The sequence below is a fragment of the Macrotis lagotis genome, chromosome 5 (assembly GCF_037893015.1).
Source record: "Macrotis lagotis isolate mMagLag1 chromosome 5, bilby.v1.9.chrom.fasta, whole genome shotgun sequence".
Lineage (NCBI taxonomy): Eukaryota > Metazoa > Chordata > Mammalia > Peramelemorphia > Peramelidae > Macrotis > Macrotis lagotis.
The window spans coordinates 218,536,513-218,558,071 of NC_133662.1; the positions used below are offsets into that span (position 1 = coordinate 218,536,513).

Consider the following 21,559-nt stretch of genomic DNA (forward strand, 5'->3'; position numbering starts at 1 on the left):
GTGGCTATTACTTAGATTACTAATAAATGAAGAACTGTCTAAAGACTGAAAAATTTCACCCAAAGACACCAAACTCAACTCCTTTTCTAGAAAGTCTGAGGTTAGAATCAGCAATTATCACAAGCTGTTTGTAAAGGCAACATTAGGGATTATTGCCAATAGGAGTTGTGTTTTCTAGGAGTACTGGGTTTGTTTGGATCCATCGTTCTTTCAAAGTTGGTCTCTTGTATGACCAAGAGATCTCATCTCTACCTGGTGTAGCTATTGTTGGGCAACATGTAATGTGTAATGCTGGTCACTTGTCAGTTCATTCAAACATCTGGCTTTAAGGTTTAGAGCCTAGAGCTCAACTGGTCCCTGATCATTCATGACTTTGATTATAGTGGCAATGTTTTTTCAGTGATTCAGTCACAAGCCTCATCTCCTTGCAACAACTATTAATCATGATATATGGGAAACTGAGGTTGGTGCACAGCCCCTTTCCCACTTTTACCATCTTTCCCTAGTCTAGGAGGCAGGGTAAGGTTTGAGCTTATCTCCATATAATTTTTTTTCAGCTGAATAATTCTTCCTTTGCCTCCCTCAGTTTCCTCATTCATAAAGTGAGGGGAATTGAATACATTGACTTTTAAGATTCCAATAACTCTATGCTTCAATGTAATTTCTGTACAATCTTAGAAATGGATAACCTTCCAAAGGGATTAAAAGAAACAGCCTGTTATTTCAGTTTAAAACAAGGGTTTACTTTATTGATTTGCTGCTCTAATAGCATGTAACATGTATAAAGAGTGAGACACAAGGTTGGTGAATGGGTTTTATGTATTTGACCTTCCACTGTCTGATAGAGGGCCTCTCTAGCTTAGCCCTGGTAAGTTCTAAATCCATTGGTTTTCCAAGTATTGCAATAGTGAGTTCTGATCTGGGATGGAAATTCCCCATTCACTAATACCATTTAGATGGAGGCTGAGCCTCTGGCCCTGACCAGTGGGCTCCAAATTCATCAGACTTAAAAGAAATGTGGGTACAGAAGATTATCAGCTTTTTCCTTGAATCTGGCCTAAAGTAGATAGCTAAAGAAAACTCATTTATTAACATGGAAACAAACAACACAAAAATACTTAGCAATTTACAGAACTAAAGTTGAAGATGAAAAGTGTCTCCAAAGTCCATAGTTTGCCAAAGCAGATTAGCTTACGTGACCTCAGTAGAAAATATGAGCTCCTTGGCAGGATGGACAGAGGGTGGTGCCCCTGATCCCAAAACTTACTATTCAGAAATTCGCCTTTTATCTGGGTTTCCTTTTGGCCCATAAGAATGTTTTCAGCAGCTGTTTAGTATCTCATGGAAATTTGAAAACTATATATTACTGCGAATCATTCCCAAACATATGTTATATATGCCTTTCTTTCTTTATAATTAGGGGTATTTTGAGAACAAAGCTCCCGTTTGCAAACAAATGTCACCATTAGCTGCTGGGATCCAGGAAACACCCGGTATGTTTGGCTTCAACCAAACTCTTCTCTAGGAAAACATTTCTGTTTTCTTGAAGAGGCAACTTATTTCAATTCATGTGAAAAAGCAAACTAGAGGCACCCTATGCCCCACCTGTACAAACATCACAACCCCCTCAAATTTGGTTAAAATTTCAAAATGAGAACACTTTGAGCTCAAATCTTGGTTTAGATAAATATCAGCCAGCCAAGGTTTTTGGGTGAGATGAGGTCAACCCAAAACTGACTATAAAAGTGTGGCCCCATTGGTAGGGAACTCTGAAAATGAAAGGGCTAGCCCATCTCAGATTCCTTCCTCTTCAGGGGTGAGGTGACTATGGTGGAGGCTCAGAATTTTGAAGCTTCACCACCTCCACAGAAAACACTACTATTATAGACTTTATTTGACAAATCTTGGGGCTACTCCATCTTCTTCTCGTTCTTTCTTTGCCCCTCATCTTGTTCTTGACTACAAATCCACAAAAGTGAAAACCACCACAACAACGACAAAACAACAACAAAAAGCCCAACAAATAAACAAATGAAAAAATCACTTGGGAGACAGAAAAGACTAAGACAAATCTGACCATACAAGAAATTTCTCAGCCTTGACCTACGGCAGGAACATTTAAGACTCTGGAGTGAGTGACTGGCGGCTGCTGCAGGGTGATGCCCTGCACTTGGACTGTTGAACAAGGGCAAAAATAACATCGCTTAGTCCCATTGGTGTTCCACGGCCATGCATCTCACGGTGTTGGAGGAGGTTTTGGAGATGGGCAGGAACCCTGGCTGTCAAAGCTTGCAGCTCGGCCCTGCCACTGGAGAGAAACAAGAAGGTCTTGTTATAATTATTATACCAGCAAGGCTAGAGGTGGGTCACTGTCAAGGGATTTGGTCTTTTTAATATATGCCCAGCAATTATTGGGCCCGCATGCACTGAATTCACCTTTCCCAGTTTTATAAGCTTTCCTGAATTTTGCTGCAGGCCATGCAGAGAAGTAAAGGAAACAGCTTTACTGTTCCATTTTCAGATACCTGATTAAAAAAAAAATAAAGATTTACAGCAAAAGTAATTAGAGCTCACTTATTTTCTATTGTTTTGTTTGTGTGTGCATGTGTTTTAATGAGGTCCTGGGCCTGAGCCATTCCTGGGTGTCTCAGTCATTTTTCAAGCTGAAAATCGGATTATGCAGGTAGCCAAAAAGGCAGCTCGTGATGTGTTCCTTTACTGTCAGGAACCCACGCTCATGAATTATTAGTAATTTGTCTGGGAGCTGTTTGTCCCGCTTAAGAACTAATACGGCTCTCCTCTGGGGTCTGATTCCACACTTCTGTCTTATTCTTCATTTACATCACCTTGGGTAAAGTTACGCCTAACCCAGGAGACCATAGGCAATCTAAGGATAGGAAGCGAAGAGATGGAAGCAGTTTGTTCTAGGTTTTCAGCCTTTGACCCCTCCCCAGGTTCCTTCAATTGCCCTCCCACAAGCTTTCCCTCTTCTATCTCCATCCACCACCCTGCCCACCATTTCCTACACACACACGCACATACACACACACATATGCATACACAGTTGACTCATCTCTCTGCAGAGCACAATGATTGTAATGAGTTGAGGGGCGAGAATGAAGATGGATGAACTTGGTTCTACATGATTCAACCATTCCTTTAACCTAAAATCAACTCACAGATGCAAGGGGGCAGGGGTCTCCCTGTCCAGGATCTCACTTAATGACTTCATCCCGATCTGTTTGGGAGCCCTTATCATTTCCAAGTGACTTTTGTCAGAGCCCTACTCATAAGCTCATAGACTTAGAATTGAAAGGGAACTTAGGACCATTTCATCCAAATTTCTCACCTAATAGATGAGGAAATTGAGGTCCAGAGAGGTTAAGTGATTTGTCTAAAGTCACATAATCCTTCAGTAAGCAGATTCAAGATTTGAACCCAGATTTTCTTTCCAATGTGCAAAATTTTCTCTCTTCTAAACTGTAGTTTCTCTTGTTTTCCCTGCAGTGCTCTGATCAGCTTAACTGGCTTAACCTTTTTGATACCTATGGCAAGAAAGTTGAAATGATGGTGGATTTAAGGATGTGGACTTGTCTCTCTGAGCAAAATTCCCTAAGGGTGAAATCTAGAGAAGCTAGAATCCCCTAGGAGATAAAAGCTTTTTGGGGTGATGGGTCTTTAGTAATACAGGGGTCCCTTCTCCTCTTTCCACCTGGAGACAGTGATATGGTTTCTTCTGGACACATCCATCATCTCAACATACAAGGGTCAAGCTTCCTGAGGAGTGGACTACTTGTCTCTGAGCAAAATTGACAGATGAGATCACCCATGGGATGAATCACAAGCACCCCTTCCCAAATTAAGCCCCATCCTCAAAGTCATTGAGATTATGGAGTTCTCCCTTGAACCAGGGAAGAGTAGGACTGTGAACTCGATGACCTTGACATGCAAGGCTCAGGTTTTCATAGTCCTCTGGATATCATGAGGACAGACCAGGACAAGCTCTTGGGAAATAAGGAGGTGCTAGGTAGACAGTCCATGATGGCCACTGATCCTACAACCTGAGAACACAAGGCTGTAAGATTGACTGGATTGGTATGGAGTGGAACACCATCAGCTTTGGAACCTTGACTTCTCTATAAGATCAATTCTCTCAGTTCTCATTTCAGATTCTAACTCTTATAAAGTCCTACTGTTGAATAATCATATACTGGGGATTTTAGAGCTAGAAAGGTCTGAAAAAGGGGGTTATGTGGTTGAAGTCCTTCATTTGACAGATGAGGAAATTGAATCTTGGCAGAGATATGTGATTTCATCAAGCTCACGCAGTTGGCTAGTGACAGAGTCAGGACCATAACCTAGGTTTTCTGACTCCCCAAACCAGTACTCCTTCCACTTTGTCACCATCTCTGCTTGAGGCCATCTTGGACTAATAAGGCAGAAAATATACCAAGACGCCTAGCCTTGTTGGGCCCACCCCGGTGGTACTTACTCCTAACTCCAGGTTGACAGTCTCTGCTTGCAGCATCCACATGAATGAAATCACAACCGAGGGTTTCCCTGGTGAAATATTTTAGATAAATAAATCGTCTGGTTTCTGAGGGCTCCATGCGCCCATGAAATCTGATTCACGTGCTTCACCAAGAGGTGAAATAGGATTGATTCTATTACCCCTCGTACTTAAAACACATTTTAAGACTTCTAATGCTTTATTTTTCCTATAACAGCCTTTAATGTTGGTGAAAGGTATATTGAAATGACTTTTTTCCTCCCTAGGTAAACAATGCTTCTTAATCCACTGTTTGATTGATAGAACAGGCAAGAGAAAGGGGAATTGAAACAGCCGCAGGGATACCTTCCATGCTGTTAAAAAGAAATCACGTTGGGTTTAATTGTCCAGCTAGGGTTAATGGGAATGGACTGATGATTCCCTTGCTATTCCCTGATTGTTGTTATATATTTTTTTCCCAAACAAAGATTTAATAAAGGAAGGTTAGAAATTTCCTGGTCAATGGCAAGGTCCATGATTGGTTCATTGGTCCATGATTGCCCCCAGAGGTTCAGAGATGGTGAAGCAGGAGCCCCCACCATGCACTGAAGTGATTGTACAGGACTATGGCAATTTGAACCAGGGGGCCTTTTGTTGGCTTGAAATAGGTCAGACTTCAAGGGGGACAATCATCCCTGGCTGATGATCTGAGCTTAGCCTTCCCTGAGGAGGCCATTGAGTTGAACTAGACACTTGCTATTGTAGCTAAGCTGACATGTCAAAAAAGGGAGGAAGGGGATGTAGCAGTGGTGGCCACAGCAGCAGCTGCTGTGGAAGAAGAGAGGGATAGCTATGATTTAATTAATTTTTATTCATGAAAAATTCCCAGCAGGAAAAAAAAAATGTCTTTTTCAGATAATTTGTTCCCACTCAACATTATTTTATGTTCAAAACAAGCAAGCGAAGATGGTGCCCTCTGTTCTCATTAGGAAAAAAATAATAATCACAGCACTCTAAACTCCTCGAAGAAAGGTGCTATATAAATAGAGAGGGGTTTTCAGCTACTATCTCATTTATCTTCCTATGAACCAGGGAATAACGATCATTCTCTTCATCTTACAAATGGAGAAGCAGGAGGCATGAAAAGAAACTACTCATAAAATGGCCTGGTAAGTCAGGAGGGAGGAGCCAGATCCAGGTCTAAGCTCTCAGGTAAGGATTCTCTTTTGGAGGTGTATCTAAGGGTATCAGAGGTGATAATCAATGGCAAAGGGTTTTGAACTGCAGTCAAATGGAGGGAGCTGCTGGGGTTTTTAAATTTTTTTTTTTAAACAAAGATCCTTCAACCACCAGGTGTGGAAGTGTGGGTGGGAATTTTATGCAAATGAATACCGGTGAAATCCTCTTTTCTGAGAAGTATGACATTTTTCAGCTTTTTTGAGGCAGAGAAATGATTATCAATTGGAGAGAAATATGGAATGGTTCCTGGGGTTAGGAGTGTGGGAGAGGGGACTTGGAAGCTGAGTGTAAGAGGACAAAGAAAAAAAGAAAACCCATAAGATATGAATCAATTTACTCTCCCTTCTTTCCCCTATACTGTTACTTTACTTTTATTGTTTCATATAATATTCATTTCCAAGGTCTTAGGTCCACTTTATTTTTTTCTTTTCTTTCCTTCTTTTTAAAATTTTTCAGTGTGAATGATGTCATCCAAATTCTCAAAGAAATGTAACCTAAACTCAATTATTTGACTTAATTACTTTGCATTCATCATGAAGGGAAGAACCTCTGGGGTCAAAACTCTCTACCATAGCACTACCAAACTCTGACCTCTCCAAAAGTCATTGCTCTTAAATGTACCATGGACAACCCTAGATTGACAATGGGGATACAGAAATATTGAGATTTATAGAGTAGTTACTCACCGGGCTGATTTTAGAATTTTAGGAATACCCTTATTTAGATTCATGGATGTTTATCCCTGGAAGAGACTTAACATTTGTTTTTAGTGCTCGCATCTCACAATTGAGGAATCAGGGGCCCAGAGAGGTTTGCCAAATTGTCTACAACTCATATTGATCATTAGTGGCAAAGCAAAGAAGAGGACCCATTGTTCTTGGAAAGGATATTTCTAACCCATTCCAGATATACAGGAACTACTCTGTTTTTAATTATCTCCAGAATGGGGGAAGGGGGTGGAGAATCCACAACTTTTCTCAGTCAAATCACTTGATGCCTAACAGATGGTGATAGAGTTTCACACACCTTGCGGAGAAAGAAGGAGACACCTACTGGAGGATGAAAAGAGGAAGGGAGATGTATTTGTGGGATGAGAGTCTTCCCTGCAGGGATAGGACTCTGGACAGTGGAAGGATTACTCTGGCAAAGACTGACAACAAAAATATGGGAACATCAGGCAAACCCAAGTCACCAGAATAAGAAACAATTTGTTCCTTCTGCCTTCCTCCCTGTTGGAAAACCCCAAAGTCAATCAGAGAAGGCAAGCTTTACAAAAGGAGAGAGAATCGATTCGTTCCCTACCTGCCTTCCCTATCTTCCCTGTTTATTTCCAAATCTGGAAGCCCTCTTTCAAGCTTTCTCAGTACACATGAATACCCTCCAATATGAGCAACTTGTTTGCAATAATAACGTCTCCAAGATGGCAGACCTCTCTCCTTTCTGCTGTCATCACTGCTCCCATGAAATGTGGGAAAATGGCCTTTAGGGTTTAGGGTATAGGGTCATGCGATGGGGAATGACACGCTCAGGGTTTTCTTTTTCCCTCTTCTTTTTCATCGGGGTGTGGGTGTGGAAGAAAGGGGGTTTATGGAGTTTATGTTTTTATCCAGATTCTTACCAGATCTGAGAACCAACCAAGATGTGAAAAGACAAAGTCTGTATGAATCTGGGAGAATCCGAGAACCTCATAGGTGGAAAGGACTCAGAGGTCATCTAGTATGGCCTCTACCAGACCACAGCCCTAATGAGTAGCCAACCATCCTTTGCTTGAAATAAGGAAAACTAGCTTCCACCACATTTCTGTTGTAGACTTTGATGCTTTGTGGCATTAGGAGATTTCAGCCTCTTCCTGTGAATGAAGAAGAAGGGGGTAGGCATTTCTGAAGAGAAATCATTGAGTTTTAAGGAAGAATGGAAGGAGATACCTGAGAGGTTTCTAAGCCTAATTTCTTAGGTGGTGGAAAATCTAAGCTTAAGATACATTGGCCAAAGTCATGGAATGAGCTAGGGGCAGAGCCAACACTAAAACTCAGGACTCTTGCTTTTCAGGCTCTAGTGTTATTTTTTTTTCCAAGTATGAGAAAAACCTTACTAGATATTATTAGAAACTGGTCCTAAGGCCTTGGCCTGAGGGCTCCCTAAATACCACAGGGGAAGCTCTATTTGGTTTGCTGCTTGTTGACTTGCATTTCTCTCCCTGGAGACTGTAAGAAACAAAAGTCTCTGTGAAGGGAGTTTTTCAAGATTCCCAAAGCTGAAAAACTACCAAAAGACTAGGCTGAGCCCAGAGACCTTCATCTCTATGCAGTGGGAATTTCCCATCAGGGATTTGGCTTCTCATTCTTCAAATTTTATAGCTTTTCTCTTCCTCTCTCTTATTCTGCCTCCTCTAGAGAAATATTTCATAGTATTGAATTGTGCAGGAGTTTTTGTGTGTGTGTGTGTCTGAGTGATAGTTTTATCTTCTTTTGAGGGGGAGCAAAACATACCCTCATTATCCTAAGCACTATGTAAAGGCAAGATGAGCACTAACCATGACTGAAAAGTCATCAGCTCTCTCAATACTTTGAGGATAAAGTCAGGGAATGGAATTCCTCTTCTCATACATCCAGGGCCTCTTTTCTGGAGAAAAATTATGTCATGTGTCTCTTCTCTTAATGTTAATCTTATCTTAAGAAAGACTGGAAGGCCCAGGGGGACTTTGTGAAGTCATTTCAATTATTAATATAACAGGATTATTGGATCATAGATTCAGAAGTGAAAAGAATCTTCAAGGTCATGTGGTCCAACTCTCTTATGTTACAGATAAGGAAACTGAGACCCAGAGAGAGGACATGACCCAAGGTCATATAGGCAGTAAATAGCAGGGCTAGGATTCAAACTCAGATCCTAAAACTCCAAGTTCAATGCTTTCTCTTTACCTTATTACAACATTACAGGCTCATATTTATTTTCCAATGTGAAAATGTTAATTGCATTTCCATACCTACCCCCTCTACTCCATCCCAAGGGAGCACATCCTTTATTTGTTCTCTGAATTTTTAAACCTTAAGGACAAAATAATTGAAACCAAACCAAGAAGAAATTGGAGGGAGAGAACCACACACTTCAATAGATGACCCTCCACCGCCTCTTTTCCCAGGAAATGTCTTAAACCTAAAGAAAAGCTGATTGCCATTCTCTAGCCAAGTGAGCCATGCAAAATCCATGCAATTTAAGGGACAAGAGGGGCCGGACCCACCTCTTTGAAGGATTTCTTTACCTCTACCAAGGAATGCCAGTGTGCAATGGGCTTCCGTGGATAGGCCAACATCTCATTCCAGTGGTCTCTCCCCAGACCTTCAGCACTGATCCCCACCCTACAGACTCCAATGATCTCATTGTGACCCACTCTGAGGAGACAAAGGACAGAGCACAGATGACCTGATGAGCTTTCTTAGCAGTTCTTTGAAGTTAAATCTTAGGACTCCTAAACCCTTGAATAGAAATCTGAACCATGAGTACAGTTATCCCTTCCATATCATGGGGATTGGGGGTACAGTACATGATCTGGAAAATCCACTTAAAATTTTTTGGCCCTCCCTTTGTCCCAGAGAAGAAGTCTGAATTTTTTTCCTTCTTCTTTTATGGTATATTTATAGTACCTTATTGTAAAATTTGAGATAAGTATATGGCCATAGGCTCTATATCATCTGCTTGACTTTGTATATCATCTGTGGGCTTCTACAAAATGCTCCAAAAATTTCCATTTAATTTTTATGTCGACCCACTATATATTGGAACCTCATTGGGAAAAGTCACAATGTGGAAGAGATAGCTATATGCTCTCCTACTTTGCCAGTATTGCTTGAGTGGCCCAAAGGAGATTTCAAAAATATAATAAATCAACCTCCCATGAGTATTTTCTCCCTGCCAGCTCCAAATCTCATCGAATTGTTAAATGTGACTCATAGTCCACTCCTAGGGTGGATAGAGTGAAATGTGCAATAAACCTGTTAGCTAAAGTGATTTTGTCACAAAACAATAAATCAACAAATATTTAGTGATTACCTACTACTTACAAAGATATGTACTAAATAACAAGAATGGAGTCTGACCTCTTGTTTTCTTGCTTTTCTTTAACTTTAGGGACAGGAGTTTCTGGATTCCCACCATGTGTTCACTGTTCACTATACTGAGTCTTATGGAGTAGCTATAAGATCTTGGGGAATTTATAGACTGAGCAAACCATTCTAGTACATTTGACGTACAGAGAACAACAAGGTGCCAAACCAGAACTGGATTCAGAGAAGGGAGAGATAAATTTGAAAAGAATAATCATAGAAAGCTTCCTGGAAAAGATCGATCAGCAAACACTTTTTAAGTATTCATCATGTCCTAGACACTGTGTGAATATAAATATGTGTGAATATGAAGAAAGGCAAAAAAAATAAAGAGATGGGACTTGAATTAGTCATTAAAGATGATAGTGATGCAATGGATAGAACCAGGGTCTGAAGTCTGGAAGACTAATCTTCCTGAGTTCAAATCCAGCCTCAGACATTTACTAGCTGTGGGAGCCTGAGCAAATCATTTGACCCTGTTTGCCTCAGTTTCTTCTTACAATATCTCTTTCCTTACTAGACCTTACTTTCCTTTTACTTCACTTTATTACAACATTACAGGATCATACTTATTCCTCAATTATAAAATGAGTTGGAGAAGGAAACAGCAAATCATTCCAGTCTCTTTGTTTTCTTAAAACCTCAAATGGGGACATGGAAAGTAGGACATGACTAAAAAATGACTGAAAAACAGCAACAACAAAAGGGGAAAGAGTAATTAAACTCAGGAATGGGCAAACAGTGTGGAATTCAGGGCACAGTAGAAAATATAGTTAAGAAGGATAAATGAGGTCAGATGATAGAGGATTTTAAAAACAGAGAAATGTTTATTGTGGTAGGAAATAGGGAGCTATTGTAGGTTCTAAAGTTGTGGGGTGGTATTGGATAATATAAAGGAAGAGTATTTAAGGAAGACTAAACTGGAATAATGTACAGTGTAAAGATTGGAAGCCGAGAGACTCCTTAGAATATATGTTGCAGGGGGCGGCTAGGTGGTGCAGTGGATAGAGCACTGGCCTTGGAGTCAGGAGTACCTGAGTTCAAATCCGACCTCAGACACTTAATAATGACCTAGTCGTGTGGCCTTGGGCAAGCCACTTAACCCCATTGCCTTGCAAAATCTAAAAAAAAAAAGAATATATGTTGCAATGATCCAGGCAGGTGACAAAGCCATAGCTATATGGTAGCAAAGGGAATGGAAAGTCAAGGGCAAATTGGAGCTATCTCAAAAGGAAAAAAAAATTAAAGTAGAAAAAAAGATGAAATATAAGGAAGAAAGGAGAAGGAAGAATTAGAGAAGACTCCATGGTTTCTAGCTCAAGAAATGAAAAGAATGATGGTGTCACTGTTGGAAATGATGTAGTGGGAAGAGCAACTTGACTCTGTTTGAGAGAAACATTACCGTATCTCAGATTGCTGTTGGTTGATTGGTTGCTGTCCTCCTTATCAAGGAGGACCAAAAATGACATCACTATTTTAAGGTCAAGGTAAAATGTGTCCAGTGGTTTCTGATCAGACCAATATGAGCTCAGAAGACTCTACCACAGGTTGGGTACAAATAGTTCTATGAACATTTGGAGTGCTGTATTGGTACCATCAAGGTCCAGCTTTGGGGTTCAAGATAATAAGGGCCCCAAAACCTAAGGCCAAGAAACTTGAGTTGGCTGAATACTTTGCCCTTTTAAAATCTCTCTAGGGCAGGGGTTCTTTATTTGGATTCTTTGAATTTTTTAAAAAATATATAATTCTATTTCAATGTATTTGGGTGATTTTTTGGTTTTGTTTTGGTAATCAACCATATGTAGTTTATTTTATTTATTTAAAAATATCATTCCGCAAAGGGATTCATAGGTTTCCTCAGACTTCCATTACATACCAAAAGAGCAAGAGCCACTGCTAGGGCTCATACCTACCGATCATAATCCATAACAGAGATGAGCAGGCTGACTTGGTCCATGTTCTCTGGTGGAATGTCAAAGATGATGGCCTCATTGTAGATTGGATTAAGTGTGTTCTTCTTTATGGTGGTTTTCTTCTTCTTCAGCCTCCTGCCATCACACAGCAGGGAAACTTTGACATAGGGATCTGTGATGATAGTGGAAGTGGCATGGGGCATTGAGGGAGGGAGAGAAGGACAGGAAAGGGAAAGAAACTTGTTAAGCAGGTGTTCCTGAACCAGTATTTGAACAAAGAAGGAATCTGTACACAAGACCTACTGTGACTTGTCAGAAGATATCAGTGGGTTGGTAAAAATAATAGCACCACCTTGTATTTATACAGAACACCTGCCTCCAAGGAGCATTCAATGCTTAATAAACATTGTCTCTTTAGTTCCGTGGCATTCTTGGGAGATAATTTAATGGGCTTTTACTAATGGGGAAACAGGCCCAAGAGCAGTCAAGTGACTTGTCCATGGGTATATAGGGGAGAAACCAGGAGTCCTTAATTGTTGGCCCCATGCTCGGCTGACTGAAGGCCCACTGCCTTAGGCTCAGAAAAGAGGTGAAGCTGAACAAAGCCAGTTTATTTTTTTTTTTTACCTATTTGGATTCTTGTTCTCTGGGGGTTTTGCCAGGACCATTAACCAAAGGAGCTTAGATTAGGGAGTAAAAATAGAACCCATTTAAGTCCAAGAAGTAGAAATAAATGTGTCAGAAAGCAATGAACAGAGACCAGCAGGACTTTGCTCCTGTCTTCCCTGGCTGACAGAAAGATTATGGGGTCCATTGTCCCCAACAATCACATTTTTGCTTGGCTTAGAAAGGAGGAGTGGAGGCCTTGCTTTTGGCGTCCCTGAAATTTGACTAAAGGGCAGTGGGACAGCCAGGAGGAAATGTCAAAGGTCTCTCTGGGAGGTAGGGATATCTTGCACATACTCTATAGGCTCTATAGGCTCACTGAATGGTCAGATGGCTACTTTTTACCAATTTTTCTTTTCTCTTGCTGCCCGCTACCCTTACCCCTGCCCCTTCTCTTCTTTTCAACAGGAATACTTCAGTGTCATTTTTCTACCATTAAATTTTCCATGCATCCAAATGAACTGACAACCATTGTCCCTCCTAACATAGGTGTCTCAGGCCCCACTATAATTGTTATTTATGTTCTGCAGCTGAAGAAACAGGAGGGAAGCTCACAGGTAATAATAGTTTGTGAGCATCTGATGTTCTGAGACATCCTCTTGCCTGGGAACCAGGGTACTCTTTGTCTCAAAGGCCAGAACAGCTGGTCTACACTCAATCTGCAATTCATATTTCTGATTAAACATATATGAGAGTCAGGGTTAGAAAACTCTCAAGATAATTCTAGTGAGATCCTGGGCTCATGTCACCAGTAGTGAACAGAAAGAAGGTGGAAGTAGAAATTATATCTGGAATCAAAAATTGAAAGTCTAGAAGGCTCTTACTCTAACTTTTAAATGAGCCAAAACTAAGTGATGGGACAGAAGATTTATTTTAAAACATTATTCTCAAAGGAATCCATAGACTTTTCCTGACTTCCAAAGGAGGTTATGACATGCAAAAAGAACAAGAACCATTGCTGGGGTGCATCCCTACCAATCGTAATCCAAAACAGAGATGAGCAGCCTATGAATTTACTTAGGAAACAAAGGGGAAATAGTGGGGAAATAGGATGGACTCTCCAATACAGCAAGATTTGAACATTGTCTCTGAATACAAACACCATACAGTTTTTCTTTATTACTTTGTTCTATTCCCTCGAACCCTGACTCAAGGGAAAAGAGAAGTGACAATCATGGAGGCTCCTGGAAGCCAGCACCCATTTTACTGAAAAAAAAATTCATTTTTTCAAGCCCTGAACCCATAAATCCAATTCCTGGCAAAATGAGGGGAGCCATATTTTTAAAAATCAAGCCCAAACGTAATAACAGACCCTAGCTCTCGGTGGAGAAGAGGTGTGAGCATAGGAGGAAAAAGCGAATTTAACTCAATAAAAAAAGAAAAACCCTTCTGATTTGGAACGGCTTTTTACAGCTATTTCAGTGGCATTACCACAATCTAGCTTTCCAACACATCAATTTAATTACATCAGGGAAGATGGTGTAGGGACTTAGGCAGCAAAACCCTATTTCCCTCTGCAGCTTCAAGAGTCCTCAGTGAATTTCCATCCCTGGAACATACTTATTTTGATATTAAAATGAAATATACGTTAGATATCTTTCTGGGGAAGGAGAGCTGCTGCCGCATAAGAATCTTTTCACACTCCAGAAGTGGTTCTCCGAGCTTCTCTCCATGTCTTAAGAGTGGTGGAAAGAGTAGAGGAAAGGAGAGGTGTTAGGGCTGTCTTTGTGGGTTGCTGCTATCTGGGGCAGATTTTGGCCGCCAGCCTCCCTTGGAGGTGTGAGCATATCAGAGAGACATTAGACATTGGGAGCAGAACCTTGGTGTGATTCAAAGATTATGTGTGTGTGTGTGTGTGTGTGTGTGTGTGTGTGTGTGTATACTTATATTTTTATATATAAGTATCCAGTAAACTTTCCCTGAAAATCTTCCAGTTTCAAGGTCTGATATCTCAGTTTTTTCCAAATGCCACAGATTGTACTGGATACAGATGTTGGCAATTAGGATATTATTTTTCTATGGCGGCTATGATTAGATTAAGCACATTTTTCTACAAAGGAAAAAAATCTTAAAGTTTATTTCAATTTTTGTATCTACTCCTTAATGACTTTGAATGTTGAGCTTAATGGACCCAGGGCTTGTTTAAGGTGACTGGGCTCTTGGGTACTTTCTTGGTGACCTCAGACTTAATGTTTTTTCTATTTACCTTTGAGGAATCTAGCTAAGGATATCAGATGTCATGTCTACCTTCCATGCTGGGAACCTAAAAGGGGAATTCTCAGTAACATGACCCCATTTCAACTCTCAAGGCAAAAACTGATAGTTCGGGTTAATTCAGGGAAAGATTTCCAGGATTCATCTGCCTTCTGGTAGCTAGAGCAATTAATCTCACCTTTTTAAACTCTTATCTCTTATCCCAAGACATTTTGTGTAGGGAAACACGACTGATCTAAAAGGTCCCACTGAGAGATGGTCACTGTAGCTGCTCCAGAGATCAGAGTATTTTGGGCTAGGTTAAAGGCTTATAGCTGCACTGCTTGATGAAGGAAGAAGGGGAGTATGCACTGAAACTGCCCAGATAATTCTCCTGAGATTGAGTCTAAGACATGCAGAAGAAATCCAGTGGAAACACATAAGTTCTGGATGAATCTATTCCTACTTGCTGAATGGATGGCATGCAGACCTAGAAACAGAAAGGCAAATCTTCCTGCTGAACTGTTGATAAAACAGACTTCACCCAAACTACAAAAGTTCCTGTTTTCTATTTCCTTCATTTCTCTCCCTTTCTTTCTCTTCTTATACTTCTCTCAGAGAAATGGTGTTGTAACCCTTCTCTCTCTCATCCTCCAGCATCTTTTCAGTCCCATAAGAATTCAAGAGGAACAAGAAGTGACCATACCTGAGTAACCTGTAATGTCCATTGCTTTGAGGTTACGACATTTGATAACTGTTAGGGTGAGGCGGCCTGCTGTGGGCAGATAGCAGAGGGAAAACATGATTTCTCCCAAGTCCACACTCTCCTAGAAAGAAGCACAGTACAGAGAGGGATCACGGACAGAGAAAGCAACAAACACAATCAGAAGTTTTAGGTCTAGAATCAATGATAGACTGATAAATATTTAAAAACCATCTCTTCAAAAAATAACATAGGCACAATACACATTTGCATTTAAAGTATATCATTCACATTTTCTCTATCACTTTCTCACATCTACATGGTCAACTAAATAATGAGTCCAGTCCTGATTTGTAGCACTTGCTGATTTCTAATTTAATAATTAGTCCACAAGAGCTGGTTCAAATTGACTCCAGCACATACCTGGCTGGAGTGTACCTCCTTGATCACCTAATACAAACTCCTCATTTGGCACAGAAGCCCTCATGTGCCTGGAGAGAGGATGTGATTTACCCAAGGTCACAGAGCAAGATTTTAATCTTTTAGTATTTTGATTCCAAGGTTAGTGATCTCTCTGCCATATTATGTTTTGTCTTTTTTTGGTCTGTTTTTATGCCCAAATATTAATTACCATATTTGTGGTGGTGAGCAATTTTTGGTGGTATAGTGTGGGTCCCCACCAACTGAGGAACAAACTGGGTTACATGGATGCCATGGAATAGTATTGTATAGTAAGGAAAGATAGAGATAAAGAATTTAGAGAAACATGAAAAGATTTATGTGAACTGATACAGATTTCTTTAAGCAGAACCAGAGGAACAATAAACATGACTATGATAACGCAAATGAAAAATCACCAAGAAAGGAAAGTAAACTTTCACTAATTGTAAAAGCTAATGCTGGTTCTGGAGAATAGATAAAGAAACATACCTCACTCCTCTCAGCAGAAAGGTAGGGAGCATAATATCACATATCTTGTCAGACTTCCTCATTACATTGGTGATTGTTGTTCAACTATTTTTTGCTTTGTTTTGTTATAAAAGAGGATTCAATCTGTGTGTGTGTATGTATATGTGTGTGTAGTATACATCCAGAAATAACTGTGATAGAAAAACAAATATTAAAATCATTAAAATATTGGAAAATTAATTAATATTCCCTTTAGATAAACCAAGCACCAAAGAGAAATTCAAACTATTGTGGAAGCTTTCTGAACAATGGGTAGAAAACAGCACCAAAGTTCTGAAATTCTCTTCTGATGGGATGGATACCCTCTTGCCTGATACCTTTTTGAATCCTCCTTTGAACTCCTCACTTGGATCAGGTTTGGGGATGCCAACTTTTACAGCAGTAAAAGACATTGGCCTTTCTCCATCCCCATCCCCATCCCCATCCTCATCATCTCCATCCTCATATCAGGGCTTTCTGATCTTAGTTTTGGAGAGGTCAGGATTTGAAACAGTCCTAGTTTTAGGTTTGGCTAGCCTTTCTTGTGTCCCGCTCCACTTCCCAGAAAGAATCATCCTCTCTTAGATTATAGAACATAGAATCACTAATGTGGTCTCTGGAATAAAGCTCTTTGGGTGTCCATTTCTAAATTCCAAGGTCCCCATCTCCTCATCTCCCCATCTCCCTGAATAATAGGTCTGTTTATTCACCCCTAGGTGGCACTGGTTCCCTCCCTTGCAAAAGCCAAAGGCTTTTGATTTTTCCTAGAAACTAATTAAATCTCAGGAGGACAACAAAGTGAGGATCGGGGGGCTTGACTAAGGCCCCATTCTGTGCCTTTCCAGTTCCTTTCATCCAGTGAGCAGAGACTCAGGCAGCATTCATTCAATTATCCTTTGATCCAGCAAGCATTTATTAAATGCCTACTATATTCACTGTTATGGAGAAGCAGCTCCACAACTAGATACAAATAGATCCTGTTCTCATGGAATTTATAACCTAATAAGGAGCAATACAGACACATAAATAACAGTGATGCATGGGACAGTGAGATAAGTACCCAAGAGTCAGATTAAAAACAGCTCATATTTCTAAAGGACTTCAAGGTTTGCACCATACTTTCCATAGAACAATTCTATGAGGTCAGTCTTACATATCTATATTAACAGATGAGGAAACTGAGATGCAGAAAAAGTTAAGTAATTCGTTCTTCATCACACAGCTAGTGTCAACCCAATTCTTTTGACTCCAAAGCCAGTGTTCCCCCCGCCATTATACTACAAGAGTGGAAAGGCTGTGTAGTACAGAACATCACATATCATGTCATCTGGAGGGTGGGTTGAGCCAAGTTTTCTGGAGAAGGATTGTATCAGTTGGCCCTTGGAGAAAGAAAAGGACTTTAAGAGACAGAGATGAGTGTCTTTAGGATGTCCTAGGCACTATGAACAAAGGGTTGAATTAGGTATAAACCCCCTCAGGACCAAAGATATTCTAAATGGTTGACAATTATCTCTAAGGGCACATGAGTTCTTATAGACAACAATTTCAAAGACTTCAAGTTGCCAAATCTTGTCATTTTTACATCTGTGCATCTATTTCATCTCTAATCATCACTACCAGTTCCCATCCCAGAAGGGGGATCAATATCCTCTTGCCTGATGCCTTTCATAATTCTCCTTTGAGTTCCACACTTATCTGTGGGAAAATCAGTACCATGCTTCATATATCTCTTATGGATCACTTTTGGGGATGCACAACTCACCCTGCTTAAAAACGCTGACCTTTCTCCATCTCCATCCTAATGCCCATCTCTACTTTAGGGCTTTGTGATCTTAGCCTTGGAGAGGCACTAGATTATTTATTAGCCTCAGTCATTTACTAGCTGTGTAATCCTAAGCAAGTCATTTAAACTCTCTCTGCCCCAGTGACTGGCATCTCACTACCCTCCATCAGACATGAACCCTCTATTTTATTTTATTTTATTTTTTAAATTTGTTTTGTAAGGCAATGAGGTTAAGTGGCTTGCCCAAGGCCACACAGCTAGGCAATTAAGTGTCTGAGGCCAGATTTGAACTCAGATACTTCTGACTCCAGGGCTGGTGCTCTATCCACTGTGCCACCTAGCTGCCCTCAAGCCCTCTATTTTAAATAAATCCATACCCTGCTTTGTCTTCCTCATGCCTCCTTCACACCAACTTCTGTATATTATATGCTCTAAATACTTTTTTGAAAACGATGCCAATGTCTTTAGCCTCCCTGAGAGAAGAATTGCATATGGGGCCAAGAAAGGAAAGCAACCTCTCCCTCCCCTGAATTAATTTGGCACTGTTTCTCTTTCTTACCTGGTAACACAGTTGGACCTACATATGTCTCCACCCCTCTAGACTGGTAGGACCAGTCTATTCTTGGTTATCCCTATTCCTCATCTCCCCTCTGCCCTTATAGATTCTGGAGCAAAGTGGGTAGTCAATATGGTTTTTCCTGAAAGTATAAAAAGGACATGAATGAACTAGCACCCATAAAAATAATTCTTGAAATCCATACAGATCTTGGGTCATTTGCTGTCCCAGCCCCAGCCTACCTTGCTCTAACTGCGAAGCATTGCTGTCATTCTTTTCAACATTGTGGCCTCTGTTGGCTATGTCTTATCACAGATCCAGACCTAGCCAGAATCCTGGCTCTGCCACTAATTATCTGTGTGACTTATGTTCTTTCCCTCTCTGGCCCTGGGTTTCCTTATCTGCACCACAAGGAAGCTGGGCCAGATGTTCTTGGAGGATCCTCTAGCCAAGCCAAACTGACCTACTAATTCCTATAAGGTGATACATTTTCCTACATTGTACTGATTGCCTTTGCCTGGAATGAATTTTCACTTTATTTTTACCTCTTCCAATTCCTTATTTCCTTTAAGACTCAGCTTGAATGCTAGCCACAAACTGCTGTGAGTACCCCATGCCTCCTTCCCTGTAACTTTGCATCGGTTTTGTACTTATGGAGAAGCAGTGTATTCTTTGTCTCTCTTCCTAGTAGAATGTAAGCTCTTTGAGGGCAAAGGCAGATTCATTTTCATCTTTGAATCCCTCTGATAGGTTGCCATTTGACTAAAGCTAACGGTTTGGTGAAATGGTGTTTTGGTCCTAATTAGGATCAAAACTTTCTCCCCTCCCTTCTCCTCACTTTGTCCTTTCTGCTCATATTTTTTTTTGCATTCTGCTCTTTTTATAATAGTATATTTGATTCAGTCTTTTTTCCCCTGGTCCAAAGCAGACCCATACCAGATTCACACTCTTGACTTCCTCTACATGAAGGGGGACTCATATCTAGAACATCAATGCTGTAGGAGAAATCAAGTCTTTATTACAGAAATATAAATAGATTGATTTTTTTCTGTTTTTAAAAATAATTATAAAGAAAAAGAATAAACAAACAGAGTCAGAATTTTCTGATAGGCTATTCTTCTTCTCTGGAAAGTATTTAGTACTGTGTTCTGATCAGCCTCTCCTTTGGGGTCTTATGGCTTTCTTTTTTCTATTTCATTTGCTTACATATCTAGCCTTCTTCTTCAGAAGGTTTCATTCTTCCCATTCATTGCTTCCTTAGGCCCTGCACATTTTCCTGCTTTTTTTCCTAATTAGAGATGTTTGAGATGTCAACCAGAAATAAAGCCAGGGGTTGAGAAGAATGTGTTTGGCCACTATATTATTACTCCCATCTTTTACTTGGCTTTGGGTAAGGACAGCCTTAGGGCCACTGGTTGGTAATGAGGTTCCCAGTGCTGGGGAGGTCATCTTTCATTAGGAAAGGGTCAGAAACCAGCTTGGTGCCCTTGGCTCCTTCTCTCTGAGGGTTAGTGAAGTGGACCTGGGCTGAGAAGCAGCTGGGAAATAGCACCTGCTGCTTCTGTTGAGGGGGCAGGCAAATGCTAGTTCCTCAATAAATCTTTCCTTGATAATGGGAGGTCAGCTGCTTCTCTTGAGTGCTCTGTTTCTATTCTGATTCTCCTTATATATACTGGAAGAGATTCCCCCATTTCCTCTCCTCCTGAGTAGCCTTTACCTTATTAGTAGTCCAACCAAATACAAATAAGCAAACTCTTCCCTTCAAAACAACAACGGCACCAACAACAAAATAAATCTTTCCTTGACTACCACCTGCCTACATGATGCTGCTGCCCACGGTTTTAACATGCTCCCATTTCTGAGGTCTGGGCAGTGGGACTTTTAAGGGTCAACCCATAACAAAGCATTGTGTTTGACTTGGTTACCTTTGGCAACATCTTCAATGGTATGCTATAGTGTGGGAGGCTGAGTTTTAGCTTGGAAATCAGGAAATGTGAATCCTAATTCTACTTCTGCTACTAAGGGCTGAATGACCTGGAACAATTTATTTTTCTTCTCTAGCCTTTTCTTTCCTCATCTAAAAAGATAGAGTGGCTAAACTAGATAATTTTTTTTTTTTTGGTTTTTGTAAGGCAATGAAGTTGTAACTTGCCCAAGGTCACACAGCTAGGTAATTGTTAAGTGTCTAAGGCTGGATTTGAACTCAGGTGCTCCTGACTTCAGGGTCGATGCTCTATCCACTGCACCACCTAGCTGCCCTGTAAACTAGATAATCTTTTTTTAAATTTTTTAATTTTAATTTTTTTTTTAGGTTTTTATTTTTTTTTTTTTGCATGGCAATGGGGTTAAGTGGCTTGCCCAAGGCCACACAGCTAGATCATTATTAAGTGTCTGAGACTGGATTTGAACCCAGGTACTCCTGACTCCAGGGCCGGTGCTCTATCCACTGAAACACCTAGCCGCCCCTAAACTAGATAATCTTAAAGGGTCCTTTTGCCTCTAATGTTCTATGATTCAAAATGGACAGGAACAGAGAAGCTCTGTCATCAATCATTACTAAAATTTTAACTGGTTTCAATCCCCTATGCTAGAAAACCCAACAGTTTCTTTCTAACAATAGTTACACCTCACATTTCTATACCCTTTGAGATTTTCCTAGTATCTCTGTGGGATAGGTAGTTTAAGTATTTTATCTCTATTTTAAAGATGAGGAAATTGGAGTTGAGAGAGAGGCCAGGCTACTTACTCATCATCCCCAAGCTGGTGTTAGGGATGAAATTTGGACCCAAGTCCCCTGGCTCAGAATCCAGTGCTCTTTCCAAAACACTAAACAAAACTGATGGGCTGAAGAAAACCAACCGTGCGTCCTCTCTCATCAAACTTCGCTGCCTCCCCATTCCCCTTTGGAGAAACTATGAATGGAGCCAATGTTGCCATTTTCCATCACAGGAATATTAGCTGTGGAG

The 21,559-nt window shown here is 40.5% G+C and overlaps 1 protein-coding gene across 2 annotated transcripts in view; it reads right to left on the reverse strand.

The window, feature by feature from the left end:
• Positions 1–1,916: 1,916 nt before the first annotated feature.
• Positions 1,917–21,559, reverse strand: part of SYT6 (synaptotagmin 6) — a 67,048-nt gene continuing 47,405 nt past the window's right edge. Inside the window, exons 4-7 of one of the 2 annotated variants that reach the window (XM_074190331.1) lie at positions 15,310–15,430; positions 11,745–11,916; positions 8,970–9,120; positions 1,917–2,308 (exon numbers count right to left, since the gene is read on the reverse strand). In XM_074190331.1, the coding sequence (XP_074046432.1) occupies positions 2,237–2,308; positions 8,970–9,120; positions 11,745–11,916; positions 15,310–15,430 (516 nt within the window). In that variant the 3' untranslated portion in view covers positions 1,917–2,236. The remainder of the gene's footprint in view (positions 2,309–8,969; positions 9,121–11,744; positions 11,917–15,309; positions 15,431–21,559) is intronic. The other variant, XM_074190332.1, reaches the window with a different exon arrangement.